Source organism: Gadus macrocephalus, chromosome 9 (assembly GCF_031168955.1).
Source record: "Gadus macrocephalus chromosome 9, ASM3116895v1".
In the NCBI taxonomy this organism is placed as follows: Eukaryota; Metazoa; Chordata; class Actinopteri; order Gadiformes; family Gadidae; genus Gadus; species Gadus macrocephalus.
The window spans coordinates 11,430,227-11,456,339 of NC_082390.1; the positions used below are offsets into that span (position 1 = coordinate 11,430,227).

At 43.2% G+C, this 26,113-nt stretch overlaps 3 protein-coding genes and 1 long non-coding RNA gene across 5 annotated transcripts in view; 2 read left to right on the forward strand and 2 right to left on the reverse strand.

Annotated features, from left to right (window-relative positions):
* Window positions 1–1,077: 1,077 nt before the first annotated feature.
* Window positions 1,078–5,437, reverse strand: mpi (mannose phosphate isomerase). Of its 2 annotated transcripts, none has more exons than XM_060060789.1 (8): window positions 5,245–5,437; window positions 4,748–4,875; window positions 4,111–4,311; window positions 3,747–3,888; window positions 3,460–3,639; window positions 3,133–3,300; window positions 2,009–2,217; window positions 1,078–1,775 (listed from the first exon to the last, which is right to left on the reverse strand). In XM_060060789.1, the coding sequence occupies exons 1-8, from the start codon at window positions 5,384–5,386 to the stop codon at window positions 1,557–1,559; spliced, it is 1,389 nt and encodes a 462-aa protein (XP_059916772.1). In that variant the 5' UTR covers window positions 5,387–5,437; the 3' UTR covers window positions 1,078–1,556. The 2 variants fall into 2 exon arrangements, with proteins under 2 accessions (XP_059916772.1, XP_059916771.1); XM_060060788.1 differs by having other exon boundaries at window positions 3,133–3,306; window positions 5,245–5,434.
* Window positions 5,438–8,510: 3,073 nt separating this feature from the next.
* LOC132464434 (uncharacterized) lies at window positions 8,511–11,181 on the reverse strand. Its single transcript, XR_009527262.1, has 3 exons — window positions 11,000–11,181; window positions 10,433–10,521; window positions 8,511–10,064 (listed from the first exon to the last, which is right to left on the reverse strand). It is a non-coding gene; the product is annotated as an uncharacterized LOC132464434 (long non-coding RNA).
* A 3,948-nt stretch (window positions 11,182–15,129) lies between these two features.
* On the forward strand, window positions 15,130–23,369 carry scamp2 (secretory carrier membrane protein 2). Its single transcript, XM_060061817.1, has 9 exons — window positions 15,130–15,351; window positions 17,038–17,115; window positions 17,264–17,347; window positions 17,820–17,931; window positions 18,455–18,583; window positions 20,024–20,183; window positions 20,301–20,402; window positions 21,769–21,883; window positions 22,306–23,369. The coding sequence occupies exons 1-9, from the start codon at window positions 15,295–15,297 to the stop codon at window positions 22,453–22,455; spliced, it is 987 nt and encodes a 328-aa protein (XP_059917800.1). The 5' UTR covers window positions 15,130–15,294; the 3' UTR covers window positions 22,456–23,369.
* An 869-nt stretch (window positions 23,370–24,238) lies between these two features.
* The window catches only part of map1ab (microtubule-associated protein 1Ab), a 41,361-nt gene continuing 39,486 nt past the window's right edge, over window positions 24,239–26,113 (forward strand). The window contains exon 1 of the mRNA XM_060061724.1: window positions 24,239–25,538. Coding sequence (XP_059917707.1) covers window positions 25,277–25,538 — 262 coding nt within the window. The 5' untranslated portion in view covers window positions 24,239–25,276. The remainder of the gene's footprint in view (window positions 25,539–26,113) is intronic.

A 26,113-nucleotide genomic window follows, 5' to 3' on the forward strand; every position in this document is an offset into this window, starting at 1 on the left:
TATATGCTACATCCTTTTTATAAAAAAATAAAGTATATAATTTTTGGTTCATATATATGCTTCCTCGCATACTCCATCTACACTAGCATAGTGTTCTAGTTTCAACTTTGAAGTAAACATCCACAGATAGTGTTATGGTAAAACAGAAGAAAAGAAAAGTAATATGGTTGGGCTAGCAGGAAGGTATATGCAAAATAAATGACAACAAACTACAGTAAAAAATAAATAGGTATTGATTGGGAATGGAGTGAGAGTCAGAATGTTTCCCTGAACTGGGCCATAGAATGACAGACTTTGATAGACAGGAATAGTCGTCTTTACTATAGATCTTTACCCATCTTGGTAGACATCGACAGTAGCCTTTATTGAAAATATTTGCTGCTTCGACGGCTCCCTCAACTGCTTCGTTGCCACCCTCAACTGTGCCCTCAACTGCTCCGACGGCACCCTCCACAGCTTCGACGGCACCCTCAACTGCTTCGACGGCACCCTCAACTGCTTCGACGGCACCCTCCACAGCTTCGACGGCACCCTCAACTGTACCCTCAACTGCCTCCACTGTACCCTCAACTGCTTCGAGGGCACCCTCAACTACTTCACCTACAACTGCTCCCACCATCTTACACCAGCCATCTCCACACTCTCATGGAGAGATCTCCTCCATGGCAACATGTATCATTATATGAAAAACTTTCAATAACCTGGATTTTCAACCACACCACCCCGTGTAGTTTGTTACCAGGTGCCCAGTAAAAGTCTCCTAGTTGAAGTGTGGCATCCAGCTAGGTGGCATGTAGAATGGTTATCTCTACAATCCTAAGGGTTTGATGGATGATTCACATGGGACAGAACCAGGAGGAAAAATTGTGATGGACATTATGAAACAGCGCAAACTCAAAGTCCGATCTTTCCTAAGAAAGAAGGGGTGTTGACATTTTGAGAAGATTGTTTCAGTGTTGGTTAGGAGGTATAGTTTGTGGTAAATGGTGGCTCCTTGGTATTTATATGCCTCCACCTTCTTAATGTTCTGGCCTTGGAAAACGAGACCATTATAAATCAATCACGGATGCAATAAAGTCTTGACCACGAATATTAACTTTTCATTTATTAGAACTTTAATACATTTTATATTTGGTTTCTTGGATAGGATTGGAATACACCAGGGTAACGTGCAATGCATAACGCAGAAAAGACGTTGCGATCTGCTGCATCCATCTCTCAAACCGCGACTATCAGAGAGAGAGGGCGAAGGGGGCCACAGGCAGTGGTACTAGTACTATCATTGGCAGAATCAATAGGAGCTTGCTAAAGACAAGTAGGTGAGAGTAGACAGTGATGCCCTTGAAGCTACACTTTCAACCAAAAGGCAATAAGCAGCTTATCATTAGAGAAGACTGGTGAAATTACCTTGTTGGCCATATGCCAGTGAATAATAAATAAAATCAAAATCAATCCATAACTAACCCAAATAAACATTTGTTGTTTGTTTGGAAGTAATATTTAATATATTAAAATCTGAAATTCCTCAATAGATAAAAGGTAACACAATCTAGCAACTACAGCAGGCAACAGGCTCGGAACATGGTCATTCCCAATTGGGCCGTAACATGAAGGGAGACAGCCTCGTTGGCTGAGATGAAGAGGACTGTGCCCCGCCTCAGCGTGATGTCAGAGAGGGCAGCTGCAGACGTGGCTATTGCGTCACCTTCGACAACCAATAGGATTCCTGCACTGTCCAAAGCAGCAACTGTGTATTGTTTTACTGAGGCTGGTACCTGAGGTGGAGGGGAGAAAAATATATGAAACAAGAATATGTTTTAAGAAAATAGATTGGCAAATAAGCAAGGGATAATGGCAATAGCAATATAGCACTTTGGTCACTTGGAACAAAATTTGTGATATCGTAATATATATATATATATATGATACATTTTTCAAATAAGCAACTCTCAAAAGGTGCCATGGCTTCCCTGAGTCGCGATGACTTCCACGAGGAGCAATTCATTACCTGTATCCTCATGACAGTGAAGTCTGGCACAGGGGGATCGTAGATGGACACGAAGGGGTCGGAGCAATCCTTGACGGGTGGAAATAACTTGGTGCTCGCTGGAGCCGGGGTGTAGTTCAACATGTCGCACAGCGTATTCACATCGATGTACTTTGGAGTCAATCCAGCGCGCACAGTGTTATCCGAGCAGGCCATGCACTCAATACAGTCTAGGGAGAGGGCAGGAGAGAGAGAGACATATTGGCTCTGTATTGTTCACATATCTTAAAGATGCATTACTCAATAGTTCAAGAAAAGAAAGTTATCAGTTAAGTTGACCCAGCTGCTATGAAAAGGGTTACACAATCACATATATTAAATGGTTTCAATGAAGAGCACTGAAGGAAGTAAAATTAAAATAAAAAATATATATGCATAGAAAATAAAATGTATAAAATAAGAATAGTCCATAAACCAATAATCCATTATACTGGATACTGCTGAGGGATGAGGATGACTGGACTCCCAACTCAAATTCAATGGACACATTAACTAAACCGGCAAGAATGTCCGGACAAACCTGAACTGTTTCAGAATGATAAGGCATCACATACCTGTCAAGGCAGCTTTACGGCTTTTTCATGCTATGATACTCTCTCACTTACCCTACTGTGTTAATGTTTGGGGCCAAGCCTCCCAGACAACAGTCAAACCGATCATATAGTTATACAAACAGACACTGAAAATAATGGATGAGAAACCAACAATGTGGCAACACTGTTTAATTGTACATAAATACAAACTTTTATGAGTTGACAGCTTCATTAAGTTATTTTTTTTTCTTAAACTGACTTTTAACTGCGCAAATAATCACGCTCTCGCTGTACTTTGTCCTTTTGTTACAAAAACAAATACAAGGAGAGTGGCCACAAGGGAAGCTGTGGGTGGCAACTGCATAGCAGAGGGGCGCAAAACAACTTTTAGCCAGTCACTGTGATGACTGTGATAATTGTGTGTTATTTTGTGTAATTGTGATTGTTATATTGCAGCGCATAATGTGCACTGCAATATCCCTGACAAATAAACTAATAATAATGTTAATGAAAGAAATAAGATGGACCATTAGTCCAGGAGACACCACTGACCTCCGTATAGGTATGCATGGGGTTCGCTGGCCCCCAGGAACATGGCCTGGCTCGGCTCCAGGGCCACATAGTTGAGAAAGTAGATTGAGAAGCAACCGATATCTCCTGGGTACTGGGAGTGGAGCCGTAGCAGCAGAGCTCCATTACACTCAGAAGTGTCTTTCCCTGCTGCAGCTGAAAATGGAAATATAAAATATCAGTCAGCCCAAACAGGCAGATTGGGAAGTAAACTTGTATGAAACTATTTCCCAAAAAAACGTTCCGAAAAAGCTCCAACTCCAAAACCACAAAGTGTCACATGGAGAGACAAAATCATTGTGTCCTTACCGTCTCCTGTGACTCTCTTCATTAGCATGTCGAGTTGATCTACAATCACTTTCTTCTCACAGTTCATCATTTGGGTGAAGCATTTCTTCAGAGCCTGTCTTGTATGTACTGCATCTCCCGTAACGCACCGTAGCTCTTCTGCTGCCTCGTTGCCCACTAGTGCACGGAACTCCGGGACAGCTGCCATCCACATTGATTTATTTTAACAGCAAATAACTTGTTATTACACACCATCAAACAATCAGGGGGTACATGGTCAATGTCTAAAACTCATAGCTCAGCCTCACATTTGAGAAAGCCAAGGATCTCCTCCACTGGTCTGAAGCCACAAAGGCCCTGGAAGTGAGTGAGAGCAATGGCCATCTCCGGCTTGTGGTTGTCATCGGGGTAGTGCTCTGGAAACTGAGCATGAAGACGCGCAGCCAACTCCTGCCCGGGTTACCAAGAGAACGATACAAAGATGTACATTGGACAGAAACTACCGACCACTCACACAATGAATGTATTGCAAATTGTACATGTTTTATGGCTGATTGTTTAGTAGCATGAGACCATCAGTCACAAAATCTTCAATGCACCACCATATAGTGTGTGTGTCTACATACATGACACATGTTCCAATTTAGTGTGTGTTTATGTGTTTGTGTTTACCCTGTTGGGATGGGCTTGAATAGACAAGGCTGTGTTGACCGACAGCACTTTAAAGAGGAAAGGCAGCTGGCCTTGGAAGGTGTCTTTGACTTTGGATCCCAGGCAGCCTGGGAACTGAGCAATCCACTGGCCCAGGGTGGTCTCGCCTGTTAGGTTATCCTTGATCTTAGCATCGGCTTTAGGGTGGGCCCCCATCCACAGCTAGAGGACAGATCACAGATTATGTTAAAAATGAATCACGAAAACTTCCAGTCTTCCAGTCAGTTTATTTTTTTCCGAGCATGCATTTCCAGTGAATCATAATAAGAAAGGTAAAGGAACAAAGTGAGGAACAAAGAAAACACATTATGGCACATTTATGTTTATCAGTAGATGACTAGGACATACTAGTTAGCCTACAGTAAAGAATACAAACTGAAAACTATAAATCAAGACACTTTTTGTGGAAAGAAATTGTCTAATATGTGCTCAGAACAATCATTTTCCTTTTTTATGTGGACCAATGAACAACTCCATTGTAGGGCAGTGTGTACCACCTTGCTCAACGTTTGAGATAAAATTAAATAAAAGTCAAGCTAGCAGCTCATGTCTCAAGCCCCACACTAAACTAAAGCTGTAAGATTGACTTCCATCTCACCTCTGCATACGGTTTGTCCTCTTCAATGACAGCTAGTGGGTCTCCGCCAAGTACCAGTTTAGCCACTTCACTATCCAGTCCCGCCTTCCCCCAGGCATAGTTTTGAACAGCACACGTTAATGTAAAAACTGGAAAGCAAACAACAAATGAGGCATTGGACATTCTCATCGGGTTGCAAACATATTCTGTTTTCTGCAGCCACAATACGAAAGACCATTCCAAGTTCAAGTGACATCAAAGCAAAAGTCAGATTACAGCAACACCGATTGTAGAAAAAGAAGAAGAGTCTTTGAAAGATAAACAAGCGGCGGTTCTAGCATCGCCCTAATCTGCCATCCCATATCATAACTGCTCTTTCGGATACGCCCGCTTTCCATTAAGCGTGCCAAAAAGATGCTATTTTTACCTACCAAATCCTTAACGCATGACGAATATTGCATAGGTACCGACCGCGTGGGATGTATTGATAGTTAATAATTTATCAGAGAAACGCTTACCTCTTACTTCCTCCATGGCTGTCCTCAACATAGTGATGGGTCGTTCGCGAACGTGTCGGCTCAAAGAGCCGGCTCTTTTAAGTGAATGATGGGAGTCGGCTCCCGAACGCGAGCCGGTGTCTTTTTTGGGTGCTACAAGCATTCATTCCACTCGTGCTATGCGTGTCACGTCGCATGCATGGTAGCCAGCAATACTGCGGTCAAGTGAGCCGCCATTCGTTCATCCGCGGTTAAGCCAGCCGTCACACAAAATCTTCGTGCGCCTTTACTCTAAACAGCCTTTGGGTGGTATCTCGCAACGTTTTCAAAATAAAACCCTTCACCTACGTGTGTAGATATATAGAACACTCGCTGGCGGCGTCTAGAATGTCCGCACTTGCAGACATCTTGCCAGTCAGCTGCTCACCCATAACATTGTGTTAGTAGTGGTACATGTACTTTATAAATAACCATAACTTGCTACATTTTCAACCGTTTTACCAACGGTTGGGTTTCTTACAAACCTTATTAACGTGGTTATAAATATTGTACCAATTTTAGAACATTTTAATTTTTTTAGAATCTAACATAATTATTCATCAGTATCAAGTATGCAGTGCCGTAACTACATCTCTGACGTTTATAACAAAACAAACCGTTTGAAAATGTAGCAAGGTGGTTAAGGTTATTTAAAAAGTACATCCCACTACCAAGTCAACACAGTGTTATGGGTGAGCAGCTGACTGTGGCAAGTTGGCCGCCAGTGCGGACCTTCGACTCCATTGGCCAGCAGAATATGCATGTGTACGTTTTTCAAATGACATTTTCTCAAAATCTATACAGTAAAATCAAATGGTTCCTTGTGGTCAAGTAGTCAGTTCAACAGTTAGTATGGTCATATCAGTCCGTGCCTGAACTTATGTGACATTCGGTCTATAGCCCACTTCAAATTGCTGACATAATGCAATTTGCAAAGGCGAGAATATGCATGTGTACGTTTTTCAAATGACATTATCTCTAAATCTATACAGTAAAATCACATGGTTCTTTGTGTACAAGTAGTCAGTACAACAGATAGTATGGTCATATCAGTTAGTGACATTTTCTCTAAATCTATACAGTAAAATCTAATGGTTCCTTGTGTACAAGTAGTCGGTATAACAGTTAGTATGTCATATCAGTTAGTGCCTGAACTTATGTGAAATTCGGTCTATAGCCCACTTCAAAGTGCTGACATAATGCAATTTTGCAAAGGTGAGAATATGCATGTGTACGTTTTTCAAATGACATTTTCTCAAAATCTATACAGTAAAATAACATGGTTCCTTGTATACAAGTAGTCAGCACACGGGTTAATATGGTCATATCAGTCAGTGCCTGAACTTATGTGAAATTCGGTCTATAGCCCACTTGCTGACATAATGCAATTTTACAAAGGCGAGAATATGCATGTGTACGTTTTTCAAATGACATTTTCTCTAAATCTATACAGTAAAATCTAATGGTTCCTTGTGTACAAGTAGTCGGTACAACAGTTAGTATGGTCATATCAGTCAGTGCCTGAACTTATGTGAAATTCGGTCTATAGCCCACTTCAAAGTGCTGACATAATGCAATTTTGCATTATGGTGACCGATTAAATGTGATGGGAAAAATAAAACGACTTGTCCGACTTGAGGGCCGCGTTATGAAACGATGCGTCAGATAAACGATCGCACACATACGACAGAGCCTATAAACTCAACAAATGAATCCTATTTAACAGCCCGTTCCCTTGTAAATCATTTAATTTTTTTCGTCAAGTGACTGTAACATACCTTTGTTTTCCGTTCGTTCCTTGCAGAAACAACAGACAGAATAAGCTTATTAATAATCAGACGGAAATCGTCGAGCGATGTCTTTTGTTCAGAAGCGTTTTTCAATATGTGTGCAACAGTAGACATGCAAACGTTAAAGATTCTTAGAAAAAAATTCCAACGTCATGAAGCTCATTGTGACGTCATAAGAGAGATGACCTCTCCACCGTGGCCGTGTGTGTGTGTTCCTGTCCTGTGTTTGTGCGTGCGTGTGTTACGGACAGTGCTGTTAGCCTAGCAGAGGCGAGATGTTTGCATGTCATGAATATTCATAATAAGAGCCAAAATCTATCTATCAATGTAAGCACCAACAGAGGATCATGGGCATCCGGGCTCCGTTTCCCGATAACGATGCTCGTACGATCATTCTCACGATGGATCTTGCAAGCCATCGTAAATTTCTTTGGAGCGCTTCGAACGCGCGTTCACTGCACTCACGACGATCGTAGGATTGTAACCGTCTACTGACACGGTGCTGAAATGGGCTCCGTAGGAGGGGGCGACGCAGGAATGATGCAGGAAAATGGGGTTAAAAAGCGTTAAAATATCTCCCCATCAAGGCCATCAACAGAATAGCCTACGAAAAGATTAGACTGCAATAATATGAATGCTGAAGATATTAAAACACAATTGATTAGGCCTAGGCTGACATATGCTACATTAGTCCTTATCCTGAACGCACTACATTTTTTCAAGGCATTTTCCCCCCTGAAATAATTACAAAAATAGCTTGTGTGACAACTACATTTATCTTAATGTGCAGCAAAGAGCCGACTATCTGAATCCGCATAAGGTTTCATTGATTGGCGCGCAATTTAGAATCTATGATGTAAAACAAAAAATGCAACATTCCATTAATTCAGTAGCATTCAAACTCAGATTCTGGGCATTGAAACCCGGCTTTTGCTGACCCGATTAGGAGAGCTTGGTCTAGATCCTGCCCATATTGTTGGGCAGGATGATGTATAGGCCTTTTTACACTGCCAAGCCGGACACCCGCATGCAAGAATGAGCTCACATCTGAGTAAAGGCTACAAACGAAATTAACTATTTACAAGTGCAAAAACTTCAACTTATTGTTCATTTTGCTGAGCACTTGTTTTTTATCCCGACAAAAGCCTCATAAGGAAAGTTCCTCTGCGTCTCTCGTAGATCGTAGGCCTACCATCTTTCAAGGTATTTTTTAATGTGACTACATAACCTTCTCTCACATGATCAGCAGCTTGCGGATTTCACTTACACCGAAACAGCCTGCCCTGGCCATCATAGCCCTACTTTTCCAGGTAGGCTATACTAGGTTATTAACTTATCCTGGAAATGATAATAGTATATTAAACAAATCCCAGCACCACACCAAAAGGAGGCAGCAAATCAGAGCTAAACATATCTATCTGCTCATTTCCACATGGTAAGAGAGCAACACAAAACAGGTTTATAATATTTGGATGTTTTATTTTCTTTAAATCAAGCAGGTTACATTTCATTCGTTTTTACACAATCTGATATTTGGAGGCATTTGCAAATATGCTCATAAATTACATGATTTGTAATCCCAAAGAATGATGTGGTTAATGATCAATATTGGGATCAACAGTGATCACCCTACTAATGTAGGCATTACGTATGCAGGCAGAAAAAGAAAAGTTCCCATTAAGGTCTCATGTGAAACACCACAGGTCTGAAATACTCAGGAACACATGAAAATGGCACAAAAATGAATTTCACTCTCCAACCTTTTGCTAAAGAGACGTTGACAGGCCCACAGAGAGCGTGGAACTCACGGGACAACATTCACACACATTCTGCTTCATGAAGAGGTCAGATTATCGTCAGACCAGACATTACATGTAAGGACACTGAACATTTGGCCGGATTACACATAGAAATGCAATCCATAACAAAATGGGTAAAGATAAAGCATGTTTATTGATGCGGCAAACAACGGTTCAAATATCCTCCAAAGCACTTCAAGCCCTCAAAGAATGAAACTCAAAACGCAGATGAGGTAAAAGAAGAAACTTCTAAATTAAAGTGGAGCGACCCAGGGACAAGTCTGGTTTGGGTTAAAGATTATGGATGGTTAACTTTGTGTAACATGTTTGGACAAGCAAGTTTAGGTTTTAGGCAAGCGAGTTTAGGCAAGCGACTTCAGGTATTAGGCATGCGACTTCAGGCAAGCGACTTCAGGTATTAGGCAAGCGAGTTTAGCCAAGCGAGTACTGGCAAGCGAGTCAAGCTAAGCGAGTTTAGGTTTTATGCAAGCGAGTTTAGCCAAGCGAGTACAGGCAAGCGAGTCAAGCTAAGCGAGTTTAGGTTTTATGCAAGCAAGTTCAGGTATTAGGCAAGCGAGTTTAGGCAAGCAAGTTTAGGCAAGCAAGTTTAGGCAAGCGAGTTTAGGCAAGCGAGTTTAGGCAAGCGAGTTCAGGTATTAGGCAAGCGAGTTTAGGCAAGCAAGTTCAGGTATTAGGCAAGCGACGCAAGTTTAGCCAAGCAAGTTCAGGTTTTATGCAAGCGAGTTTAGGTTTTATGCAAGCGAGTTTAGGCAAGCAAGTTTAGGTAAGCAAGTTTAGGTAAGAGAGTCAAGTTACTTTAGGCCTCACTTTATTTGCGGTTAAATTGCGGCATTAGGTTTGCTTCCAGCCTCGTCCCTCTAGTCGCTCCCTATAAAGAGGGCTCCCAGCTACTGTGATAAAATACAACAGCTGGGATTACAGATATGGAGTACAGAAATAAATGACAAAGATTGATTCAAACATTCTTCCCCCAAAATGTGGTGCAACATAAAATGGAGAAAATAATTACTTTCTCTCCATTGAAACCCAGTCATATCTTACGATCTCACGAGGTCCCGCCGCAAGGGGCGGACTTACGAGCTCTATAGCGTGTGCACTGTGTGTTGATGTTGGGTGTGGATTAATGTGCTGGTGTAGCCATCCAGGGATCCTCAGGGTTTATGGGAGTAGGACACACTGGTGTAGTTCAGTACTGTGAAGTAAATTGATGCAAAAAGTAGAATCAGTGTCAAGGGCAATCAAATGTCTATAAATGCAGGAACAGCCCCATCTGGTCTCAATCAGCATTTGATTTCATAGACTTAAATGAGCGAAAAAACAAGCATTTATTTACCGCAACAGTCCTAGTGCTGGAGAACCAGGTTTAAAAAAAATTCAATCCGAGCCTCCAGGTGCATTGGAGTTACTGCATTTAATTAACTTTAATTTAATTAAGAGCACACTAGTCAGTGGAGATGTTCACAGAAAAGACTCGTCTTCAGACCTTTATAAAGATCAGGAGGGATTATATAATTGCCGTTTGACGCGTTAGGTCTGTTCAAGGAGGAAGTAAATATTTACCAGCGTTGGGTCTCTGCACCATGACACCCAGCTGCCGCACATCTGGTCTCCCTTTAAGTCGCCTGAAGGAGAGGTCAACTTAATTGAACCTAAGGGGAATGGGTCACAAGAAAAGGTACGGATAAATCAAAGCTAAACATAGAAAGGATGAAAACAAGCATTGTCCAACATGGGGTTCGGCGATATTTTGATGTAAAAACATTTAGGTGTACGATCCAACCATCAAAAACAGGCTCTTCTTATCATGTTTCCAATGTACCCCGAGTTGCTACGCCCTCATCAGCCACCAGGTGGCAGACTTGATTTTGTCAGAAGGAGCAAAATAGCCATCCAGCTTGATTACAGCAATAGTAGAGGAGCGAGTCAAAATAATGCGTTTGAGCACCTTCAGCCATTGGCTCTTGTTCAAGGACATCCCGCTGATTGGCTGAAGTCAGATCTTATACAAACTTATAGAAAGTTTGTTACAGAAGAAGCCCCTAGTATCAAAGCAACATACCCGCCAAACAAAACTAACCTTGTTGAATAAATGAAAATGTCTTCAAGATGGTCAATCCAGTATCTTACCGGTTCCACATGGAGTCTCTAGTCGGCTGCGCTGCGGGCCTTAGGTCCGTCCTCTGCTCCGGGACGAGGTCTTGAGTATAAAGAACCAGTCAGTCATCAAGCTGCTTGGTCTCTTCAAAGAGGTGGAGGTTTGACCGCCTGCACCATGAGGACGCTGTGGATACGGTATGAGACCATTTATCAGCGGATCTGAACTGCAGAACTTTAATCACATCAGCTGTAGATTTATGTACCTTTTCCGGAAAGATGAGTGGTCGTCAGCCCCTGAGCAGTGATCTTCATCCCCAGTGACTCCTTCAATCCTGCTGGAGCAAACACTCAGTTACCATTTGGAGATGACCCAGCTACCCTAGTGTACTCACTACTAAGTGATACAACCCGGTTCAGTGTTTCCCCCAGACAATGTCTTAGTCAAGGTGGGGGGGGGGTCTTCGGTGAGGGTTTCAGTTCGCAATAATACATACAACCGCCTTTTCCAATTGCATTCAAAATGCTTTATGGCACGACTATTGTTTTCAACAGTATACAGTATTACCGACAAATTATTTATCTATATTTTTTGTACTTGAGGAAAGTATGTTTTCTTTCCCTACGAGTTTTGCACTTTGTTATTGCATAATTATTTTTTATATATAATTTTTCTACATTGGTAGTCAAGGCGGGGCCCTACTGTTAAGACGGCCTTAACCATACAGTGCTGGGGGAAACACTGCAGCTACTTGAGTTAAACATTAGAGTTTAGTCCCCAAATGGCGATACCACCAGTTCATGGCTGCGCTCTTTGATTTTCTCGTTGATCAGATAGACCTGGAGAAAGAGCTTACCTTCCATGGATGAGGAGCTGCTTGGTCTAATCACGAGCCGCCTTCGGACCTCCACCGCCGGAACCCCCAGCCGTCCTCCACCGCCGGGACCGTCTCCTCCAGGACCTCCACCGGGCCGACCGCCTGGACCTCCGCAACGTCGCCTCCGGGCCCTCCAGGACGCCGCCGCCGCCGCCTCTGGGCCCTCCAGGACGCCGCCGCCGCCTCCGGGCCCTCCAGGACGCCGCCTCCGGGCCCTCCAGGACGCCGCCTCCGGGCCCTCCAGGACGCCGCCTCCGGGCCCTCCAGGACGCCGCCTCCGGGCCCTCCAGGACGCCGCCTCCAGGACGCCGCCTCCGGGCCCTCCAGGACGCCGCCGCCGCCTCCGGGCCCTCCAGGACGCCGCCGCCTCCGGGCCCTCCAGGACGCCGCCGCCGGGCCCTCCAGGACGCCGCCTCCAGGCCCACCGACTCCAGGACCTCCAGGTTGGCCTCCACCTCCAGGCCCGCCATTGCCTCCAGGACCTCGGCCGTCTCCAGGCCTTCCAGGTTGGCCGCCTCCAGGCCCTTCTGAAATGTGAGACACAAGTTCCAGTTGCACACTGGAACATTTCTCCCCTTTCATCATGGATGTACTTAAGATGAGTTTAACTTTACTGGATGAGGAGCCGCCACCTGGCCCTCCATGCCGCCCCTTCCAGGTTGGACGCCTCCAGGACCTCCAGGCCACCGCCGCCTCCAGGCTGGCCTCTGCCTCCAGGACCTCCGCCTCAGTCCTTCTGAAAGGCGAATGACACGTTCCATTTGCACACTGCACATTTCTCCCCGTACATGATGCAGATATCAACTCCTCCTCTGCTTTAGCTCCCACAGATCTCACTGATGCCCTACTGTGCAGTCTTGAGTGAGGTATTATTTAACCCAACAGCCAGCCACACACACCTAGCCTACATACTGGAGCTGGTCCTAGTGGCTGAGAATGCATCTGACATTTTTCAGAACACCTGTGTTCTGAAAAAAAAAAATATGAATGGGTGTCCATTGACACCCATTCATATTTTTCGATCTCATAGGTCCCATGAGCCCTACCGGAAGGGGCGTGACTTCGCCACTCTATTCCTGCTCAAATCGGCGGACAATCCATAATAGAGTGGCGAAGTCACGCCCCTTCCGGTAGGGCTCATGGGACCTATGAGATCGAAAAATATGAATGGGTGTCAATGGAGAGAAAATAATTATTTTCTGGTCCCAGTCTTTATATGCCCTGGATTACACATATGTTGTTTGTGGATTTAAATGATAATTTTTCATGCAAAGAAAACTAAAAATGTTCGTGAAGAAGTTTGATAATTTTAGGTTTTATGTGAGGCCGCTTTGTGAACTACAGCTCTTCGCTGCTCTCGACGCATATGATATACGTCACCACACCCTCTGCCCCACTTCACCGCTTTTTCCAAGGGGAGGATAAAAGCATCGAAAGAGGTGAAAACCATTATAAATCGGGGCACGTGCAGAGTTTCAGTTATGCCGATGGGAAGATTGTCGGTCTTCTCCACGCCAGTCGCAGGGAGCGTGACGTCACATACGAGCCGTGTAGTCTTTCTCGTTGTGTTTTCTCTACAGCCTTTATCTGAACAATTGCACAATAAACGGTCGAACTCTTTGCATGAAAAATTATCATTTAAATCCACAAACAACATATGTGTAATCCAGGGCATATAAAGACCGGGACCAGAAAATAATTATTTTCTCTCCATTGACACCCATTCATATTTTTCAATCTCATAGGTCCCATGAGCCCTACCGGAAGGGGCGTGACTTCGCCACTCTAGGAACCGACCATGAGAACAAGCAGCGAGGGGCGGGGGATTTCGGTGCGCGACACACGTTGCCTGTGACTGACAGGCAGGGCGGTGTTACACCGCATTCTGCGACCCACCGAAAAGTGTGACCCCAGGGGGCGCTGTTGTACATTTTGTGCATTGTGTGCATTATAACAGAAACATAAATAAAACATAAGATCTCCCCCCACCGGTGGGTCTTTCTTTTCTTGATACGAACATTAATTCTAAAAAGCATTTTACACAGTAGCCTATAATAGGAAATGCTCAAAGGTAAATCAGCCGCGTAACACTGACTGTAGCTTTTTATGGGTAAAGAAGAGACGGTGAAGGACCGTACTAAACGCCCTATCCATTGTATGGGTCTGTAAAGTGCTAATCAAATCAATCAACTGTATTTATTAAGCACCTTTAATAAAAAGGTAATTGGTTGGGGGGAAATCTTATGGTTTATGTATGTTTTTGTCATGCCTGTCTACGCTTCAAACTCGTGTATATTGCAGAAAATATGCAACAGCGCCCCCTGGGGTCACACTTTTCGGTGGGTCGCAGAATTCGGTGTACAACACCGGCGCTCGGCATAGGCGACATAGGCGAACGCCTACGGCAGCAAATGCGTAGAGGGCGCCCTTAATTAAGTCAATTAAAATATGCGAAACAAACGGAGAAGGGAGGGGGCGCGGGAGCAACTGCTAGGGCGCACCGAAACCGTCACCGTAGTAGCAGGACAATGCAACAAGCCCTGATCGCAAGTGATTCCCAACCGTTCTCAATTGTGGAGGACAAGGGATTCGGAAGTTTCACACAGGCTCTCAATCCTATGTATGTTTCTCCAAGCAGGAAAACACTCTCAAAAAATGATTCCAAGACTGTATGACCGTCGGAATTACGGCATGGCACCATTATAAAAGGTATAGTAAGCGGTAATATGAAGAGCCGTTTGGGAGCCAAAAGAGCCAGCTCTTGTTGGTGAGCCGTTCCAAGAGATCCGGCTCACTAAAAAGAGCCGAAATTCCCATCACTACTGTCAACGGATTAATAACGTCACGATACTCGCTTCTATTGGGCTTTACAGGCTTGAATAAATGTTCTATCTACAAATAATTCGTGTTGTAAAATACATAAACTAGGCTATGTGTTTTTTACGATGAAGGGCTGTTGATCGACGAAGATGCAGACGTTCATTTATAAAGTGTTCTTTTTTAGAAGGGGTGGTTTCGACCACAATTTTTAATGTACATATTTAACTCAACTTTCTACGAATTGCACTTTGATCGAAAAAGGATACAGGTAAACTGCATAAGAAAGTCATACAAGCAGACCTATGAGTCGCGCTTGCTCGTCCCCGTTTTCCCAACATCCGTCATGTGTTTTTCAGCAGAAAATGATATGCAGATACATTAGAAATAAAACTCTAAAATATTCTTCCATATATTTGCATTTATTTGTATAATGTTTGGAGGGGAAGTAATGTTGCCTGTTCTGTAAGTGACGTAAGGGGACGTGACCCGTGACACTACTACTGCCGATTACTGTTGACTAAATGCGCATGCGCTACCAACTCCGTTCGAGGAAGTGACGGGGAGACGATTTCAGCAGTATTTTGGTTATTCCTTTTTTAGAAACTGTAAATACAGCCTCAACGCTTCAAAATGTCAGGCTTTGACAGCAACCCATTCGCAGATCCAGCAAACGAAAACCCGTTCCAGGTAAGCCTATTCTTCTTACATTTTTCTTTAAGTAACATTCAAGATGTTTGTGATTTATGAATTGTTTCAACGTCGCACGTCAGAAAACCTGTTGGGTGGAACGTTCAACTGTATGGGAGCAACACGGGGAGGTTTCTACGTGTGTACCTTTCACATTTGGCTAGACGTGGCATGATTGACAAACGTTCAGCCACTTGGTGGGCTCCGTAATGTTTCTAGGGCGGGCGTATTCATTTGCAGGAAGTTACAAGCTTCCCACATTAATTGTGTGGCGTAAACCATTGCCTTTTAGTGTTAACTACAAAGCCATGTCCCAAATGGCGGAGCTTCTCTCAAAACAAGTATTGTCTTAATATCAAAATGCCATTGTTGTATTGTTACTTTACACCATCCGTTGTTCTAATGTTCCAGTCATACATGTACGCACAGGAAGCTGTCCACTGTTTGTCAATAGGGTGGGGATCTTGCTAAATAAACAGTTAACTGGATCTGAAATGCCAAATCTAGACTTCTGCAGTGCTAGTCAGCTGTAACTCTTTAATCCAGTCCTCGGTGATTAAAGAAAAAGGCAGTGTGCTGTGACAACGCGTGTGCACTCCAATGAGCCATTAGTTTGAATACCACCCCCCCTCCCCCCCCCCCAAAAAAAACAACTTCTCATCTGTCTAATGCGAAGCTTTTCAATTTAATACAATAGTTAGAGCTACACCAGTCACATCTAGATGATAACAAATGACACACATGCACAGAAACAGACAGAAAGAGAACCTTTTGGTCAGGATTTGGTTTAACAGTTTCTAGTTATCTGGCTATTCATGCAATTTATAGTTGGAGATCATTTAAAGTCACTTCTCATGGAACCAACATGTGAATTGTCGTTATTCATTATTATCCATTGCAAGACAATGAAAACTTTCAAGGTTTTGAACCAACCAGACTTTAAAAACAATTATTTTTGTAATTTGAGGAAATATTGGAAGTGTTGTTCCCTATCAGAAAATCATGTGATACAACTCTGCTTATTCACAAGTTTGCCCCAAAAAAATAACTCCTTCCTGCTCGAAAGTCCTTTTCTATGATCTCTAGTCAGATCTTAAGTCAGATTTTGTGTTTCACGTTCCCCCTCCTCATATTAAAGCTGGCTAAATACAGTCCTTTATCGGACATTTACATTCCTATAATACTTTCTCATGAATTGGTCGCAGACTTAAACCTAACCTTTTCTGTGTCATGTGAGGGGTAGGTATTGAGATAAATGTCCAATATAACCCTAATACAAATTCATAACGAGAAAATGGGGTCAAATACAAAATAACATCCATTTTAAATGATGCAAAAAGGACCATTTGAGGTGATACTAGAATATATCATTATTTACCTCCATAGTCTCAATTACTTCTGTTATATCCTATTTTTTATTGTGTCAACATTATGTCTTCTTGCCATAGTGTTATATTGTGCTTGTATGGATTGTTGTAAAATAAGTGCTGCAGTCTTGAATATGTCTTCCTATTCAGAGATGTGCTGGAGGTCAATAGTTGGTTGGTTTCAATTTAACTCACCAATGTATCCTAAAAACATGGCATTGGGTGTGCCCAGCCACTCCTCCTATGCAAGTTGTGAGGGCAAAATCTTTGAATTAATACTTATGGATCTCTAATTGAGTGCTATGGTATTGTGTTGCAGGATCCATCGGTCACCCAGGTTACCAACTCGACCATGGAGTCTGTGGACCAGTTCAACCCCTTCCCTGCTCATCCCACAGTAGGTTGTCTGAAATGTCTTATGTAAACTGCACTGTGGTATTGCTTCGGAACTGGACATGAGATATTTTTTCACCATTGAACCATCTGCACAGTGTATTTTATCACTGTGGTTCTCAATATGCCTATTGGTCCCTTTTTATTCCTAGGAAGCTATGTCTGCTACCACCCCAGCCGCCACCTCTCTGTACCAGCCTGCAGTACTGCAGCCCTCCACAGTGCCCGGCCCGCAGGTGAGCCGTGTGACTCTACTCCCAGCTCCCAGCCATCAAACACCGTCAAATACATTAGCACAAGAAGTGTCAAGGACTTGGTGGTGCTTTTGCTGGTTTGTATTTTAGGTGCCACGGCAACAGTATTGTTTGGAAAGTGTACCCGTGCAGCAGTTTTTGCTTTCAATATGCCTTTACTTGTTTTTAAGTGAACTGTACATTTTTGACTCTCCATGAATATTGCTTTAAACTCCAACCTCCTTTTCGACATAAGACGATTATCCTGTCTAATTATTATCCTATTATTTTAATTTTTTACCAATGGCCTCAAGGGGGCTTATACAGTATAGTTTCCCCTGCTTTGTCTATCCTTGTTCCGTAGTCCTTACAGGTCAAGGAGCCTTGATTACTTCCAGCTAGCTGTTTACTAGACGGTCAGTAACCCAGCCACTCACTCTGTGGTGACCCCCCCACCCCCTCCTCAACCTTGCAGGCGACAGCGGCTGTAGCCCAGGCCACCCTGATGAGGCAGCAAGAGGAGTTGGAGAGGAAAGCTGCTGAGCTGGACCGCAGGGAGCAGGAGCTGCAGACCAGGGCTCCAACAGGTCCCTATTGAACGCGCAGGCCGACCGTAGATGATTAGAAAGAGTTGCATCACAACTGATACACTGTGCTTGGGTTTAAGCAGAAACAAAGTTCCGCTTGATGTATGACTTGAAGATGTATTCAAGTCAAGTTGCCACTTTGTAACACACCGGCGTTAAGGGCAGTAATGGTTATAATTATTTAAAACCCTGTTAACAGGGCTCTTAATGATGGTTAGCTTTTATTTTATTCAGAAACTTCATTAGCAGGTACCTTAGACTAACGTCCACCGCAGGTTATGACATGCGCCTATACTTTCATTATTCTTTTAAGTCTTTGTACCGTGTTACACATTTTAATTTCTTCTGCACTTATTCCTGCACTTCATGGACGTCACCAGCCTTTAATTTAAGTCAGTTAGATGTCTAATAAACCACAGCCTCATTCAATGAGAACTAGAGAAAACTTAATGAAAGGTGACTGTTGAGTCTATCAGGTTAGATTTGTAGGTTCTCTATGCCTAAGTTTTCTCTGTATAAACAGGCAAGGAGAACAACTGGCCTCCTCTCCCACGATGCTTTCCCATGAAACCTTGCTTCTACCAGGACTTCTCTGAGGACATCCCAGAGGAGCACCGCAGGATCTGCAAGATGATCTACTACCTGTGGATGTGTGAGTACACCAAGATGGCAATGGGAGGGCCTTCTGTAACCTGTTGCTGATTGATCACCATCGTCAGCGCAAGGCTGATTGGAATTTGGGTTGTGTGTTAGCATCCACTCAGTTACACACATTGACAATGTTCATGTGCCATTCCTCAATCGACGATCACCACCCAACCCACGGTTGCCTGTAGGCCAGTGTAGATATCACATCTCCTGTTTGACATTTTTTATTTAGCCACCATGTACTCCCAACAAATCAGACTTTTGCAAAAAATCTAAAATATGATGGGAAGACCGCTGAATGTGAAAAAACGAGTTTCTTCGCATGTTTCACATCCCCTCAATTCCTCAATCTCATGACCAATGGTGTTAGCCTTAGTACAGACTAAGGGTGCGGCCACACTGAACGCGTTACGCACGTTAGAGGCGTTGAAAATCTGCATTTTTGCATAGGGAACTATTGGTTAAGGCGCGTAGATGCGTTACACGCGCTAAAGCAGCGCGTTCGGCGCGTTACGCTGCTTTCACACCGCCGCGCGGCAACTCGCCGCCTCCATTCATTTCAATGAGGGAAGGTCGGCAGAGGGGAGGCAGTTACAAAAGCAGCTGAAAACCAGGAAGCGGTTGCCGCCCACGTGAACGCACACAGATTTTGCCCTACCACTCAGCTTTCCCCGTGTTGAAACACTCGGCGGCGGCGGCGGCAGCGGAGGCAGCGGCAGCGGCGGTAGCAGCAGCGACAGCACCCGCTTTTGAAAACGCCCGGCCCTTCACACCGCCGCGCTGAACCCTCCGGCAGCGAGGCGGTTATAAGGGCGGTTGCTCGTCGGCGTTGTGCAAGCACCTTAACACGTTCAGTGTGGCCGCACCTTAAGACTCCCCTTAAGGATTTAGTTATATAGTTGAATGGAGACTACATTATTTCAGGCATCAACTGAATGCTTTCCGTTTCGGGATCAGGGTTGATTGTGTAGTAGTCAGGGGGTATTTCAACAGGATGTTTGGTGGTATGGAGACAGAAAGATGGATGTGGGTATTGAAAGAGGACTGTAGACCACATGACACAAAAGTCGAGGGTAAAAAAAAACACATTAGAAACAGCCCTCTGTCAGGGCTGTTTACAGCTACAAATGTAAAAGAGCACAACTTAACGTGTGATCTATGACTTTACTGCCAGTCATCAATACTCTGTTTTGGGTATTCGCATCTGCTCGGAAAGTGATTTCAAAAGCCCACTGACTCCATACCATTACTATAAATTGAATAAAATACATGCACCTGCACCTGGGAAATGTGTTTCCTGTGTACGTTCTGCTTATAGTAATCTAGACGAAGATCCGATTGGCATTGGTCTTTAGCAGTGGCATTATTTCATCATCATTATCATTGACGTCAACAACTCTCTTGTTTTCCCATCCACAACCCCACCCCCTCCCTTCTCCCACAGTCCACTGTGTCACCCTCTTCCTCAACCTTCTCGCCTGCCTGGCGCTCTTCACCACAGCAGCGACAGCTGGTACAGGCTTTGGCCTCTCCATCCTCTGGCTGATCATCTTTGCACCCTGCTCCTTCCTATGCTGGTACCGACCAGTGTACAAGGCCTTCAAGTGAGTGACCAATCCCAGCAGCGTTGATGTTTACCATCACTCCAGAAAAGCCCCCTAACCCTTATTTAACAGTTGGTTTCCATGTAGATAATAACAATAATGTTTTGTTATTTTCAGATCCGACAGCTCCGTCAGCTTCTTCTTCTTCTTCATGGTCTTTTTCTTCCAAGTGGTGATATTCATCATCCAAGCGGTCGGCATCCCCGCTTGGGGCAACAGGTGAGTCCAATCTTCACTGTGTTTTGGACTGCTCTAAAAAACAGAATGTTGGGGTGCACTCACACTAGGCCATCTGGCCGTGGCCTTCGGCCGTTTGGCCGAAAACGGCCACGGCCACGGCCAGATGGCCTACAGTAGTGTGAGTGCACCCTTAGAGTCCCACCCATCAACATCCACCTTAAAATATACCAAACATGCTTTTGCAACATACATTTTCCAATCAAATACTGAGACTCATGGCTTCTGATGATAACAATTATATGTGCTGCCCAAACCTTTGAACAAGGCACTTTTTTCTATCTGCCGTCAGATGTTCTCTCATTTAGCTCACTTTATGTTCATCGTAATGGTGAAGGCCAAAATGTGTCTTTTGAAATATTGTCGTGTATGCACGTTGGCTGGCCTTTTAAGCTGCTCTCGTCTTTGCTCTCCCTCCACTGCCTCTTGGTATCTCTTCTGACAGAGACCTTCCATCCTGCAGCCTCTAGCCTGCTGTTTGTCTCTTTGTCCTGGTAACTTCTTTGTAAGTCTCTGCTTCCATCGTCTACTGACTTTGCAAAATTCCCTTCCTCTAGTAGTAGTCAATTGATTATTTTCAAAAATACTTAATGCGACATATTCAATCCAAATGCCAGTAATGCAATAAAGCGGCCATCATAATGCCTTATTTACCATATTGGTCCGAATAACAGACAGGTTTTTTTTCCTGGAAATATGTGGTGTCATCTAATGTTTGGGCTCTAGACTTTTGAATGTCAACCTAGATTCAAAACAACAGATGGCGCCAAATATCTGTAAAAAAAAACTGTTTCCCTTTGACTGAAGTGAGCCCCTGTTACTCACAACTAGCCGAAAATAGTCACTCAAATATTTTATTTGAAAACATAATTTGATCCAGCTATTTTTCCAAAAAAGGGGCCTCGTCTCATAAACAGGGTTGTCTTATGTTCGGTTCAAAAGGCTAAATTAGGCAAGGCCTGAAGCTACTGTTGTTTTCCTTATGTTACCTTTGGAAGAACAAATTTGAAAACTCATCCTATTATATGAAAATAATAACATTTACAGCACCTGCAACTCAAGCTAAATCTTTACCTTCTGTTCTTCACCTAGCATGCTTCCCTTGTTGCTTATTAAATCAAGCTTGCCTGTCTGTCTAACTAACAGCCACACTTTGGCTCTCATGATGTATCGAATAGTTCTATCCGCCGGACATAGAAAAGGCACTTTTTGTTGTGTACATACTCAAAGCTATAACTGTACCGTGGGGTAAATATACTTGGAATAGTTGTGTAGTTACTATAGTATTGCCTCACGATTGCAAGCTTGTCTTCTTTGACCACATCTACAACTGCCCCTTCGTCCTCAGCGGATGGATTACCGCGCTTGCCTCCTTCGGGAACCCTGCGGTCGGGGTCATTATGACGGTGGTGGCCGTCTTCTTCACCGTCTGTGCTGTTCTGTCCATTATCCTCCTCAAGATGGTGAGTTTTCCTACGCGTCTTGTTGAATCGATACAGTCCATTCATTCTCCTTTTTGTCTAAAGGGTTAGAAAGAAAATGAATACATTTTCATGCACTTGACACGCACTGTGTTTTGGCAAGATTTTTGGCCGGTACGATGTATAGGAAAAAGCAAAAAAAAGGACCAATAAAAATGATTCAAGCATTCAGGTCAGAACATAATACCTCAATATTTATCCTCTGCAAAACGGTAGGCCACATTTGATGTCTCTGTGGCGCTGTTCAGAGTAGTTGCAACAAAGCAGAAGCCGCGTAGTGGTCGGGGTACAAACTACACAGCAGACAGACGTCTTTTACTTAAACCTTAACACTCGATAATGTTCTAAAAAAGGGACACCCATGCAGGCTAGCAGGCTCTAAATGTTCAAATGTAACCATACAGGTGCACAGCAATTACCGCCGAACAGGAGCCAGCTTCCAGAAGGCCCAGCAGGAGTTCTCCCAGGGCGTGCTCACCAACAAGACCTTCCAGTCGGCCACTGCCTCGGCAGCCACCTCCGCCGCTCAGGGGGCTTTCCAGAGCGCCAACTAGCACCAGAGGGGCTGCACACAGGATAGGCACTGATGAAAATGTTCAACTTTTTTTTTTTTTCCTATGAAGTTTATTTCCACTCCAATAATGCAGGCCTCAAGGGCACGGCTATTACTCTTGCAGCGACTCTTCATCTCAAACTTCAACTCATTGTGCACCGTGCTGGTAGGAAATTGATATCATTTTTTAATTATACTTCGGTAAAGGAGTGCTCCTTCTTGTGGACTGTACAAATTGTGGGATACGCTAGTCAGCTTCTCTCCAACCGATCATTCATACCTCTCACCTTTTGGCATTTTTCTTTTTTTAAATATTCATGTTCACATTCACCCTCTCCCAAAAAGCCAATACAAGTATACAGTCATTCTTTTGGCTTATTTTTATATTCAAGAAACATGGAAGACATTGTTTTCCATAATGTGCACTTCAGGATGAAACGCCAGGGGTGAAGTTAGCAGTTTGGTCTTTAATTGTTTTGTTTGGTTGTGGCTTCTGTGTGCACTTTCTTAAATTCTCTTAAGCTTGTCTTGACATTTGGCACTTTTCTGAGGCTTGTTTGTGTGGCTTAATGTGTGCCTGTGTTGGTAAGAAAATGGGTGACGTAGGCAAAGCATTTGCTGGACTAGCTATGGACTTCTTTCAATTCTGTATTATAACAAATAATGAAGCCTTTCGGTTCAGTTGTCAGTGTCTTCTCCTGTGTAGTCCTGGTTAGCTTTTATCTTCTTAAAAAGGTTGTCTTCCTTTTTAATTTCAACAAACAGAAATGGAGGAACAGGTTCAATCAAAGGGTTTGCTATTGTAAAGATTGTATGTCACAAGTTGTCTTTTGCATTCTATGTGTGTAGACTTCAGGCTGTTAATAAACAGTAGACAAAAAAAAAAGTAGACAGAAGCTTTTGTGTAGCTTACAAGGGATGACCGCACATCTGAGTTGCTCAGATAGTACATTGCCTAAATCATAGCTAATTGCAGTTTGTCTGATTACATTTTCAACTTTGTTATAAATAAAAATGTGCCTACAAACTTTTACCAGCTTGTTTACCTCTTAGAGGAACCAGCCCAGGGTGGGATAGAACAAATGGGTTGAATAAATAAATTGAAATATAAAGCATGCGTTACATTCGAAACCAGCTTCTTTAGGGGTGGTCTTGTTCCATTTATGTTGATGAACCACTAATCTGTAATATATAAAGTGTGTTGTTTTTTGATCAGCCTGGGAAGAACTCAAAGCCATAGCATGGCAAAGTTGTACATGAAGTTTCTAATGAAAAGATGAAAAGATGTATTTAAATTGCATGATTTGTTTCTTCTGAAGTGCAATTATGTAAATTATACCAGAACAAGGTGAAATTTTCGCTATTTCAGTCATTGCCTTATTTGGATCAATCATTTTATTATTTTTGTTCTATTGCTCATATACAGTCCCCTAGAAACAATCAATTATTTGTGTACTGAAATGTATATATAGATACTTCATTCTTTGAAACAGACTTGCCGTTTGTGTAATAGATGGAATTACTTCTTTGCTTTGGGATTAATGCCATTAAGGGTTCATTTTTCCAATCTGAAATGAATGACCTAAATTTATTTCAATGTTGAATACAACTGATAACTGATTACAAATTAAAGCTTTGACCAGAACGGGAAAGAGTGAGTATGACCTTGAATATGAGCATGGGCTGTCTATGAGCTTGTATGTTTTCTCTTTTAACTAACAACATTCGAATTAGTTGTGGCTTCATAAAAAGCAATGCTAAGCATTATCCAGTTTTGCTGTTGACAAATGACAACTTTGATTTAGTTGACTTCAATACGCATATATGGGTAGACTACCAAACATGCAAGGCTTAATTCATATACTGTAACTCCTTCCTTCAAGACTTCCCATATTAATAGCAGGTACAACAACTGGCCACTAGAGGATGCTGTGTCTGAAGTGGGCTGAAATGCTGATTCACCGTACTCATCTGAAAAGAGGGGAAGGCGCAGGACCCTCCGCTTAATGAAGCCTGAAGGTGCATGCGTTTGGGAATATTGTCGGCATGATGCTTAGGCTTACATGTGGGGCTTTCATATGCATTGACATACGCTGTGTATTCATCCATAAATTACAAGGCAAGTTTCTTGAAAAACTATACAATTTTCCCATGCTCAGCCTCACCTATGACATCTAACACCTCTCCCTGGTGAGATGAGAACGCCTGGGAACGAGGACATCTTTCACCTTCAACTGATGCAATTAAAAATATCACATTAAACCCTGGTCCATACCGCTGGTGTTCTGTCTAGGGTTGGGCTTTATGTGAACAGCAACCGAGAAAGCTAAACAAAGGCATTATACATCAGTGTTTATCTCAATGTATGAATAGGAATTGTTCAAACCAAATGGTCTTGCTAAATGGCTTAGTTTCACATCTGGATTAATAAACAACTGAAACAAAGTCTAAACTAGTAAGAGCAGGTTCTTTTTTAAGTCCAATGCCCCTGATGTCTTATACAGAAATGAAATGGAATCCGTGTTTTACTCTGGAACTTATTTCATTATGAGCCTACTTATTTAGTCTACCAAACAAAAGTTTCTCATGGAATTCAACATTAATATTAGACTATTGGCCTGGACTTTGGCCTTAAATTCAATCTCGTCGTCTAAGGACAGACTTGGACAAGCCATTAAGTGACATCACTTCACTGCAATCGGGCTGTGGACCAATCAACGACGAGACCACCGCTCAAAAACTGTATCCATCAACTCTACCCCCCGCGCACTGAACACCGTGACTACCCCTACCTTACCCTCGCTCACACCGGCGCAGTTGTCATGGCGATGCGATCAGCCCCGGCGTCTGCACGAGGGGTTGTTACCATGGAGATTCCGGTCCGAGGTTCTCTAGCGGTGGTTGAGGAGGACGATGGAGTAGGCGCACCGCCACCCGGGTCCGAGCCGGAGCATCGTCAGCACCGCGGAGAGCGACAGCCGCGCGGACCGCTGTTCGATCAGCGGAAGTATTACATGCTGGTGGTCATCGGAGAGATCTCCACCGACCATCAACTCAACGCCGCTAGAGATCACATAGAGCGGGGTGGGTGTTTTCAATTGTTTTTCAAATTGGCCAACGTAACGACGTTATTCAAATATGTGGACCAAAGAATGATGTGAGCTACCAAAGGTATAGAATAGTGTTGTGTTTTGAAACAACAGCGGTTTCCCACGGACAACAATCTATGGCGCATTAAATGGATGCCACATCGGGAGAAGCTGCAGCATTGCAGTATGCAATGCAGTAACTTTCCGGGGGTAAACAAAGTGTGTCCTGACTATATGCTATGCGTTCACTTACAAGTTGTGCATGTTGTGTGTGCTTAAATTGTGTGGGTGGGAGTGAGTCCTAATGACAAAACATCGTTTTGAATAGGATATTCCTTGGGGATAAATGCTCTTAGGGGAATCAAACTTATTCTCAAACTTAAATTGGGATTTCAGAAATGCACAATGCGCTTTTAATTATTATGAATATGATTATTATGAGGATGATCATCGTTCGTATGATTATAAGGATTCATAGGAAGGAACACATATTAATTTATCAAAGTCTTTAGCCTACATTTATTCATGGTGACTTATATAATAAATTCATTGACATTACAATGGTGTAAG